Below are 11,149 nucleotides of genomic sequence, written 5' to 3'. Positions count from 1 at the left end.
AACTGATATGTATTGACTTATCTTTGTCATGTTATTTTCTTGTTGTTGGTTCCCTTTCTTCCCCCCTCTGTTTAATTACTTGCCTTGCTGGGTGGATTTATTCTGTTGGGGTTCATGGAGTTGTAGGTGTTGTTATCTCTTTCTAGAATGTCTGTCAGAACATTTTGGAGTGCTGGTTTGGTGGTTGTGAATTTCTTTAGGTGTTCTTTGTAATAGAAGTATCTTATTTCTCCATTAATTTTGAAAGATAGTTGTGCAGGGTACCTCATTCTAGGCTGGAGGTTGTTTTCTTGTATGGTTTGAAATATTTCAGTTTAAGCTCTCCTTGACTTGAGGGTTTGTGTTGAGAAGTCTGCTGTGAGAAAAAGTGACTTGCTAATGGGAATTATTTTATTTAGGTTGAAGATACAATTTCTGAACAGTCTATGTATAATACAATAACTACATATATTACTGAGATTCTTGTTCTACAAGTATAAAATAAAAAAGATAATGCATAAAAAAGAGAAGTCTGCTGTGATTCTGGTGGGTTTTCCTTTATACATGGTTTGTTTCTTTTCTCTAATGGCTTTTAATATTCTGTTCTTGTGTTGAATTTCTGGAATCTTGACTATTATATGCTTTGCTATAGTTTTTTATCATAGCTATTGGAGTTCTATCTGCCTCACTTACTATATATCAAATTCTTTTTCAATGCTTGAGAAGTTTCCTGCCATTGCTTCTGTGAACAGGTGTTTTATGTTGTTTGCTCTATCTCCTGCTTTTTCATTGACTCTGATCCATTTATGTTATTCTTCTTTGCGTCATCTAGCAGCTGTCAATTTTCCATGGTCCCTTGCTATTTTTAAGAAATCTTTCTTTTCATGATTACTAACCACAATGCTGTCTTCTATATCTGGCTCATTCTGCTGCACATACTTTCAAGTGAATTTTTAATCTCCTGGATATCTGAATCTGTTTTATGGATTCCATTTCTTTCCTATGTTAGGCAGTCATGGCTTCCATCATTTTCCTAAGATCTTCTACTTTTTAAAATCAGTATCTGTTCTGGAGTCACTAACCATGTCTTTCAATATGTCACCATCTCTCTAGTTATCTTAGAGATTATTTCTGATTTGATTTTTTTCCCACAGCCTCATTCCTCTGCTTTGTTCTTTCCACTGTTACCACTTCAGAGTCCACGTGGGTAGCTTTTGAACTGTTCCACTTCATTGCCCCATGGGTTTGCCTTTGGTAGGTGGGAAGTCTGAGGTTGCATCTTGCGAAAGTGTCTTCTCATTTTCTATTTTTTTTTAGGTTAATATCTGTGTTGATGCTTATAAATTGCTTATGGTATGTAGTTTCATTGCTAGTATTTAGAACACTCAGGAAATGACTGCTTCTCAGAGGTGTCTTCCAGGTGTAGCTAGCTTTTGGGTTCTGAGTCTGTTGCAGGATCTTACCTCTTCAATTTATTGGGGATGAGAGGTTGGTGCCTATTTGGCCTCACCCCTGGTTCTTTGGCACTCACCTATAGTATTGTTTATGACCTTTAGGCAATCTCAGTCTTGGTATATCAGAAAGAACAACTGATTAGAACAATTTTGTCATGCTGGCCAAAGTACAATCAACAATAACAATAGCATCAAACACAGTCCAAAAATGACAAACTATTGTAACTATTACCTTGCCAACTTTAATCATATGAACTATATTGTGGTTATATAACAAAACCTAAAACCAGAAAAATTGTGTACAGTAAATATTCTCTCAATATGGTGATTTTACCCTCAGGGGAGAAAATTTAAAGGGTACTGGGGGACAAATACAGAGATAGAAGAGGAAGTGATTAGAAGCAAGGCTAGAGAACAAAGGAAGATTACACAAACTTTGGGAAATTGGTGAAGGAGACAAGAAGGAAAGAGAAGGAATAAAGCCGGGCATGGTGGCACACACCTGTAATCCCAGCACTTGGGAGGCTGAGGCAGGAGGGTCATTGTGAGTTCAAAACCAGCCTGGGCTACAAAGTGAGCTCAGGACCAGCCTGAACTGCATAGCAAGAAATAAAACAGAACAAGAACAGAGCAAGAAAATTAGAAACAATGTCCACACTCATATATAAACAGAAACAAACAATCAAGAAAAAAGAAAACAAAATAAAACAAAGCAAGAAAAAAAAAAAAAGAAGAGAAAAAGAAAAAAAAATTTCTACTTCAGGATGTGTCTCTGCTGTCCCTGGTAGACAGAGTGGGCAGACAGAGCCCAGATCTGTGATGATTAATCCCAGCAAGCCAGTTTAAATTTACAGCACGGTAGTGGATAATCCCAGGAAGCCTGCACCTTTAGTTCCACTGAAGTTCACGCTGGTTTCTGGCTGTGAGGTTGGAACTGGATTTGTTCAGTCTGCAACACTGTGTGTGCCTCCTGCCAGCTTGAACTCAGATCCTTGATTTCCTACTGACTTGATCTCAGTTCTGCCTCACCCTGACACTGAGAGCCTCTGAATGGGGCCAGCCCACAGCTGCTCTGAGTTCTGAGCTCAGCTGGCCTCTCTCCAAGATGGCTACTGGCCAATCACCTTCTCCTGGGGCATATCTGAACCTGGATAATTCACCAGCCCTTGCAGTCCTCTGCATCCACTGCTCCATTCTACAGGTGCGATTCTCTGTGGAGGACTCAGGTCGCCAGTAGTCACTGTGTGTCTGCAGATTCAAGCTTCTCCTCCCACACAGTGAGTCAGGGCTCAGGGAGAAAGCTCCACTTACCACCTCCTCCTTCTGCGTTGAGATCTCTCGCTTCTCTTTCTCTCCCCATGGGATTCAGTTCTTGTTGCAGATCCTTGCTGGGTGCTGGGAACCCACTTTCCTCCTCCTCCTCTTCCACCCCTTGCTATATTCCAGGGTCTGGACATCAAATTGTGGAGAGGCTGTTTCTCTGCTACTCATCACTGTGACATCTTCCTGGAAGTTTGTTTGTTTGTTTTTGAGACAAGGTCTCACTATGTAGCCCAGGCTGGCCTTGAACTCTCAGCAATCCTCCTGCCTCTGCCTTCCAAACTCTGGGATCACAGATGTGCACCCTCATACCTGTCACCTCATTCAATCTTCATTACCTCCTTAAGGACTCCATCTCTAAATACAGTCATGTTGGGCTTCACATGAATTTGGGGCTGCACAGTTTGGCACACATCATATACCTAGAAACTGTAGTGAGTTCTAGAAACTTGACTTAGACTCTGTCTTAAAATGAATGAACTAGATTGGTGGTGCTGCCGCTGTTTGAGACATTGTCAGTGTTAGTAATTGGCCACGGATTTAGGTGGTGTTAACCCAACAGTGAAGTGGGTTCACAGTAGACCGGAATTATCTAAATGTCCCTTGAGTAAGGCATGGGGTATCTTGTATTTGTAGCCAAGGGCACAGGGACTGCCAAGTGCCACTGAGCACAGTGGATACTGCTCCAAGGGGGACAGAATGCCCAGGTGGCTGTGGTCTGGGGTGTCTGCTGCTCTGCCCCATGTTGGGGAACTTTGGCTACCAAGGTGCAGCCACAGGTGGGCAGAGAGAGCACCCAGAGCCACTACTGTGTCCCTCCGTCCCAGGTAGTCAGAGCAGGAGCTGCCCCCGGGCAGAACATGGGGCCTGAGGTCTAGTCACCTGCTCACCATGGCCTCTGCTCCCCCACAGCTAAGCATTGACAGTTGCTGGGTAGGCTCCTTCTACTGCCCCCAGGCTGACTTCTCGGCCACCATCTACGACGCCATCTCCACGGAGAGCACTCTCTTCATTCGGCAGAACCAGCTTGTCTACTATTTCACAGGCACCTATGCCACGCTCTACAACCGCAGCCACAGCAGTGGTGAGGACCACCTCAAGCGAGGGGACCCCTGGAGACCCTGGGGTTGGCATTGCTGCTGATGGCAGGGAGGGGCCAACCCAGGTTGTGAGCCACCCTGCCGGGCTCCCCCAGCCTTACCGCCGCCAACACTGTGAGCCAACTGCAAGAGGGAGGTGCAAGCAGGGAGGGAAGAGACAGAGTGAGAGGAAGCCGCAGTCGTAAACAGGCAGAATGGCAGGATGACAAACCAAGAGAGATGCAGCGGGTGTGGTGGTACACACCTATAATCCTGGTTAGTCAGGAGGCTGAGGCAGGAAGATTGAAAGTTCGCACCCAGCCTGGACGACTTAGTGATTTAACAAGATCCTATTTTAAAATTAAAAATGGCCAGGCATGTTGATGCACACCTGTGATCCCAGCACTTGGAAGGCTGAGGCAGGAGAATTGCTGCAAATTTGAGGTCAGCCTGGGCTACACAGTGAACTCAAAGCCAGCTTGAAGTACATAATGAGACCCTGTCTCAAAAAGAAAAGAAAAGAAAGGGGCTGGAGAGTAGCTCAGTGGTATTGTTTAATCCCCAGTACTACAAAAAAAGAAAGAATGAAAGAAGAGCCAGTGAGAAAGACACTCAGAGAAAGACAGGGATGGGGGAAGCATGCAGTGTGTCAGAGGGAAAGAGCGAGAGGAGACAGACAGACAGACACACACACACACACACACACACTTGTTGAGGAAAAGCCATGGAGGTGATTGATCAGAAAGGGAAAAGGTATTTTGAGTTAGGACTGGACTGGACTAGAGGCAGACCCTGTCTCAAAAAGAAAAACAAGACACTTCTGATCTTTTCATTTTTTGGTTTTTGGCTTTTTTTTGGTTTTTCTCCAGTACCGGGAATCGAACTCACTACCTTGCACTTGCCAGGCAGGCGCTGTGCCGCTGAGCTAAATCCCCAGCCCAAAATTTATTATTTCTTTTTTTTTTTTCTGGTACCAGGAATCAAACTCATGACCTCGCACTTGCCAGGCAGGTGCTGTGCCGCTGAGCTAAATCCCCGGCCTCATTTTTTAAATGCTACTGAAACCCTAGTTCTTTTAGTTTCCCCATCTAAAGGAGAGATGTCAGTTTGTAAGGTAATATACAGACAACTATACTGTAGTAGCCAGATTACACCTGTAATCCCGGCCCTGAGGAAGGCTGAGGCAGGAAGATCGCAGGTTTGAGTTTCACTTGTTTATTTATTTATTTATTTTTGGTACCGGGAATCAAACTCAGGACCTTGCATGTGCCAGGCAGGTGCTGTGCCACTGAGCTATATATCCCCAGCCCTTTTTTGTCTTTTTGAGACAGGGTCTCGCTATGCCGTTCAGGTTGGCCTTGAGTTCACTTTATAGCCCAGGCTGGTCTCGAACTCACAACGATCCTCCTGCCTCAGCCTCCCAAGTGCTGGGATTACAGGTGTGTGCCACCATGCCCGGCAACCCTGTTTCAAAATAAGAAATCAGAAAATAAGTGTCTGGGAATGGTAGCGCACCCTCTCTCCCCAGGTTGGGTTCCTGGAAAAGTACCATAATTTACATTAGTGCATCCTCCCAGCCACTCCATTTTCCTCCTTTAGGGCCCTTTCACAGTGGGGGAAATCAAATGAAAATGGTTTAAGCCACAGAAAAGGGCTGTTTCTAGGCTTCTGTAGCTGATAGCCTGGAGCATGTTGCTTTTAGGCACAGCTGGATCAGGACTTGTCTTCTCCCTGTGGGTGCCATAGCTCCTACCCCACCAGCGAGGCGACACTCTGAGCCCTCTGTGGCCGCAGGAAAGGCATGTCTGCTACGGTTGTCAGCTGGGATGCACTCCCATTTGCCCAGCTTGCCCGTGTCCTGTTCCAAACCAGTGACTCTGACCAGGGCAGTGAGACAGGGGCCCATACCAGCTGGACCTCAGGGACAGAGGACCAGGAAGGGGGCTTTTCTCAAAAACAGCTGCTGCCACTGTCCAGGGTCACCAGACGCCATCCTGAACACATGGGCTCCCTAAGGCCGGTGGGATGAGGATGGGAGCCCAGGCCCAGGTCCTGACACCCTGGTCTGAGGCCCTGTGCTGCGTCCCCCAGGCAGCTGGGTTCGGGTCCTGGCCACTGAGTGCATCAAGAGGCTGTGTCCCGTGCTTTTCCACAGCAACGGCTCTGAGTACGTCATGGCCCTCACCACAGGCAAGCATGAGGGCTATCTGCACTTCGGGACCATCACCGGTAAGGGAAGCCAAGATCCCTCCAGACTTCTCTGAACCGTGTGTGTGTGTGTGTGTGTGTGTGTGTGTGTGTGTGTGTTTATTCGTTTGTAAAGATAAGGCTTGGGGGTATGTTGTCTATCTTTCACTACATGTTTGGTTACCAAGTAGACCAGTTAGAAAAAAATCCTTCAAACATAAAGTATTTGTGGACTTCTAAAAATGAAAAGGCCAGGTGTCAGCTTCAGGCGTGGCTTGATCCAGGGGCCTACAGGATTTGTATGCATCAGATTTCATCTCTGGGCGGGGTAGTATAGTGTAGTAACTTACTGTAGCAGATTCTAGAGAGAAACTGTTCTCTCGCACTCTAGCTTGTGGCTTTAGAAAGCTGATTTGACCTCACTGACTTTTTCCCTATCTGTAAAATGGGGTTGAATGATGATAGTAGCACCTACTTGTTTTGGTTGATATAAAGGTAAAGGAAATTGGTGTGTAACAATTTTAGAACTGGGCCAGGGCCATGGTGGGTACTATTAAGGGTTTGTTATTATCTGCCCTATGATTTGGCTTCATTTTGAAGTAGACTTTTCTTGCAGTGTTTAATGATGGCTTCTGAGCTGGACATGGTGGTGCAAGCTTGTAATCCTAGAATTCTGGGAGGGTGAAGAAGGAGGATTGAAAGTTTAAACCCAGCCTGGGCAAGATAGTAATTGAGCAAGTCCCTATCTCTCTCTTCTTTTTTTTAATTTTAATTTTAATTTTTAATTTTTAAATTTTTTTTGGTCTTTTTGAGATAGGGTCTCACTATACAGTTCAGGCTGGCCTTGAGCTCACTTTGTAGCCCAGGCTGGTCTCAAACTCACAACAGTCCTCCTGCCTCAGCCTCCCAAGTGCTGGGATTCAAGGTGTGCGCCACCATGCCCAGCTAGACTATCTGAAAATAAAAGTATAACGTAAGAGTCTGGGGATGGAGCTCAGCGCAAAGGCCCTGGGCTCACTGTGAGGGGTAGGGGAAGGCCCCTGGGAGCTGGAGGCCAGAAAGGGAGTAGCCTCTTACTGACCCTTTCTGAGTCACAAGCCCTGACTTGAGCCCATTCCTGTGCCCGGAGGCAGACTCACTGCGCTGGGACAGGGTGCCTGAGGGAAAGGTCCCGAGGCACTGGGAGACCCCCTCGGGGAGCTGGGGGCTGCGACAGGGTGGGAAGGGCCTGAGCGTGCTCTCACTCCACAGAGGGCCGCGTGACCTTCGAGATGCTGCCCAAGGGCAGGTCCGTGTGTGAGCAGATCTCTGGTACTGCGACCTCCCGTGGAGCGGGACCGTTTGGGGCTATGGAGGTGGGGGAGGAGCCTGCGGGATGCGGGAGGGGAGGGCCGGCCCGGGTGGGTCCTGGGGGGTGTGGAGCACCGGGGCCTCCCAGGATGCGGCAGTGGGTGGCTGGATCCCCTGCAGCTGTGGACCCACCTTCCATCCGCAGTTGGCAACTGCTCCATTATATGGGCCGTGTTCATCTCGGGCGAGTACAACATCCTGCTGCTGGTGGAAATCGGAGGCCTTACCGCCAAGTCTTTCCAAGTGGTCCGCTACAGCCTGAGTAACGGGGGCGATGGGGGGCGGGGTGACCATTTTCTCCATCCAGAGGGAGGTCAGCCCGGCAGGCACAGGAGGGGCGGGGCTGTTCAAGTCAAATTTAGGTAAAGAGATAGCAGCTGCGCGTGGTGGCACAGACTTGTAATCTTAGCACTGAGAGAGGCTGAGGCAGGAAGATTGTAAGTTCCACCTGGACAATTTAGGGACCCTGTCGCAAAAAACAAAAAAAGGGGCTTGGGACTGCAGATTTAGCTCAGCGGCACAGTTCCTGCCGGGCAAGCTTGAGGTCGTGAGTTCGATTCCCGGTACTGGAAAAAAAAAAAAATTAAAAAAGGGGCTGGGATGAAGACCCAGGTTCAATCTCCAGTGCGGGGAAGCGGGACAAAAGGGATAGAAAGGGATAGTAGAGTGGAGAATAGAGACTCTGGTGGGCTGCAGAAAACTCAGCGACCATGTAGCTGGAATCAAAAAAAGAGGACAGGGAATGAGATTGAAGTGAGCAGATCCAGATCCGGAAAGGCTGTGGGACTCACGAAAAGTAGGTTTGATTTCATTTCCCTTGCAGTGAAAACCAGGCTACCAGATACAGTTGTATAGGCTGTGCACTGCATAAAACCCCAGCCAGGGGGCCAGAGGAGAGAAGTCTCATTCCTTAATTGGACACGTCCTCTCAGAGGCAGTACATTTTTAGAATTCACCTCAAGGAATTCTGACCCAAATGGGAAGCAAGCCTTGGAGAAGGTTTGGGGAGGTAGAGGGGGCCATAGCTAGCCCTAGCTTCAGGTTTGGGAAGCTTGGAGTTTCAGGAGATTCTGCTGTGTTTTCACCCACAGTCAGTGATGACTCAGAAGTCCTCTACATCATCCCAGATTTCATCCCTGATGGTAGGAGGGGAAGGCAAGGGTGGCCCCCAAAGTGGGTAGGGGCCCGGGTGACCCTATTTGTGTGCTGTATTCTGTCCTCCTCTTTGGCTCCAATCAGCTCTTGGCTTGGAGTTCCTGATGATGGTAGGCACCGAGAAGTACACCAGCTCCCCCATGGTGCCCAAGGGCATGTTCTTTAACACCTACAACAACTTGCTGTTCATTTGGGGCAACTTCCTCCTGCAGAGGTAGGCAGGGCCTTGCCCTGGGTGGCCCAGGCAGAGTGTGACCCCCAGACCCACTGTGTGTGTGTGTGTGTGTGTGTGTGTGTGTGTGTGTGTGTGTGTGTATGCGGGCTTTCAGAAGTCACTAAGCCTTCAGAGAAGGCCCAGGTGACTATGTCAGTACTGAGGGTGGGGAACAATGGATTAGGGTACTCAGGGATAGGATGGGGGAAATATATATATTTACTTTGTGGTGCTGGGGATTGAACCTAGAGCCTTTGCACTGAGCTACATCCCCAGTCCTTTTTGTTTTTATAATTTTGAGACAGGGTTTTGCTGAGTTGCCCTATCAGAGCTAGAACTTGTGGTCCCCCTGCTTCGACCTCCCAGAGTGCTAGGATTACAGGCACGTGCTACCACGCCTGGGAGTCTTCCTTAAAATGAAACTTTATGTGGCTGGGTGTGGTGCACTCAGGAGGCTGTTACAGGATTGCTGCTAGTTCAGAGCCAGCCTGGACTGCATAGTGAGTTCAAGGCCAGCCTCAACTATACACATAGTGAGACCCTGAGACCCTGTCACAATAAATAGACAAAAAAGAAATTTTAAGCCAGGCGCAGTGGTGTATGCCTGTAATCCCAGCACTCGGGAGGCTGAGGCAGGAAGATCATTGGAAATTTGAGACCAGCCTGGGCTACAAAGTAAGCTCAAGACCGGCCTGAATTGCATAAAAACCACAAAAAAAAAAAAAAAAAAAAAAAAAAAAAAGCCCCACAAAACTTTATGAGCAGGGGAAGCACATTTTCTGAGGACAGTTTAGGGCACTTCCCACTTTCTCACCACTTCTGTGCTGGATAGCAAACTGCTTCTGCTCTACCAATGGGGAGACAGGGACTCTGAGGACAGAAAGTCACCAGGGCTGTGGGGTTGGAGAAGAAGCTGGGAGTCCAGGGCCCTTTGCACTGGCTCACAAGGTAGCAGAGAACTGATCAGTGGGGCCTGTGTTATATTAGACCTGGTGCTGAGGAGCGGCTATTCGGGATGCCCAGGCTCTGAGCTCCCTGTCTCTGCCCCTTATAGCTACAATGAAGAAAACTACACCTACCTGGCGGGTTTCCCCAAAGAGTTAAGCATCAAATACCTGGTCAACTCATTTGGTGGAGACATCGCTATTATCACAGAGACTGAAGAGGTGGGCTGCCCTGGCCACTCCCCACTCCCTCTCTGTTCAGCCCAAATCCACCTCCCCTGTCAGGGCAAAGGGGCTGAGCGTGGGGGTATCCTCAGGGACTCTGGGAAAGGGCGTCAGAAGCCCCATCCATAACAGAACCCTGGAAGGCGGACAGGGTAAGAGTCTTTGTCAAAGTCACATAGCACCAGCACTCAGGAGGCTGCAGCAGGAGGATCACAGTGAGTTCAAAGCCAGCCGAAACGACATAGCGAGTCCCTGTCTCAAAAAACAAACACACAGACGAAAGAACGAACGTTCTGGCATAGGGGCTTGGGCAAGTAGAGCGACGGCTCTGCCGAGAAGCGTGGGGCTCACCTGGTCCCACCTCGACTGGGCTCCAAGCCTCAGCGCTGGGCGGAGGGAGGAGGGTGGAACTGAAGGTCCCCACGGCCCAGACACACAGCCCACTGCCCGGCAGATCTGGTACCTCCTGGAGGGCAATTACCACGTGTACCGGCTGTTCCCGTCCCGGGGCTGGAGCATCCACTCCAGTCTGCAGCTGCTGAAGCAGTCCTCCCTCTATGCCGCCAGTGAGACCTGGGTCACCTTCTTCTACGAAGACAGGGAGCTGTACCAGGTGCCCGGAGGGTGCTGCGGGGCCACACGGGGGCGCTCGCCGCAGGGTACCGACAGCACCTCACTGACCGCCTTCCCCTGCAGCTGGTGTACCTCGAGGGCGAGGGCGGCGGGCAGGGTCGCCTGATCAAGAGGCTCCTGCCTGTGGAGAAGCTGCTGCTGTATGAGCAGCAGAGCCACTACCAGTTGGACAGGCAGGGGTAAGAAGATGGGGACACATACCGGTGGCCCCAGAAGCTCCCAACCCTGGGAGCAGCTCCTTCCGGGCTGGGATAGGGGAGCTCAGAGGAGGACCGGATGCAGCCTAGCGGGAGGGCGAGTCATGCAGGGCCTCAAGGCGGAGGTGTCAGAGCTGGAAGCTGAAGATTGAGGAGAATGAGCCAGGTGGGGAGGTGCTGACTCGTATTCCGGGCAGGGGTGGAACCATGCATACAGGGCGCTGAGGAGGAAAGGAGAGTGGGTGTTAAAGAATCACAAGAACAAAAAAGGAACTAGAAGAATCACAAGTGCAGCCAGGCATACTGGTACACACATAATCCTAGCACTTGGAAAGCTGAAGCAGGAAGATAGCTGAAGGTTCACGTGCAGCCTGGGCTACATAGTTCAAGGCCATCCTAACTCCACAGGGAG

General features: G+C 49.1%; 1 protein-coding gene across 1 annotated transcript in view; it reads left to right on the top strand.

Annotated features, from left to right (window-relative positions):
- The window catches only part of Catsperg (catsper channel auxiliary subunit gamma), a gene marked incomplete in the record, with an annotated part of 43,608 nt that overhangs the window by 16,533 nt on the left and 15,926 nt on the right, over positions 1–11,149 (top strand). The window contains 9 exon segments of the mRNA XM_013522464.1: positions 3,666–3,837; positions 5,924–6,061; positions 7,271–7,330; positions 7,515–7,631; positions 8,461–8,511; positions 8,609–8,738; positions 9,793–9,904; positions 10,362–10,520; positions 10,604–10,719. Of these exon segments, the coding sequence (XP_013377918.1) occupies positions 3,666–3,837; positions 5,924–6,061; positions 7,271–7,330; positions 7,515–7,631; positions 8,461–8,511; positions 8,609–8,738; positions 9,793–9,904; positions 10,362–10,520; positions 10,604–10,719 (1,055 nt within the window).

Source organism: Chinchilla lanigera, unplaced genomic scaffold (genome assembly GCF_000276665.1).
Source record: "Chinchilla lanigera isolate Chin_1 unplaced genomic scaffold, ChiLan1.0 scaffold00067, whole genome shotgun sequence".
NCBI lineage: Eukaryota > Metazoa > Chordata > Mammalia > Rodentia > Chinchillidae > Chinchilla > Chinchilla lanigera.
Note: the sequence above shows the minus strand (reverse complement) of the source record. Positions and strands in the feature narration are given on the sequence as shown.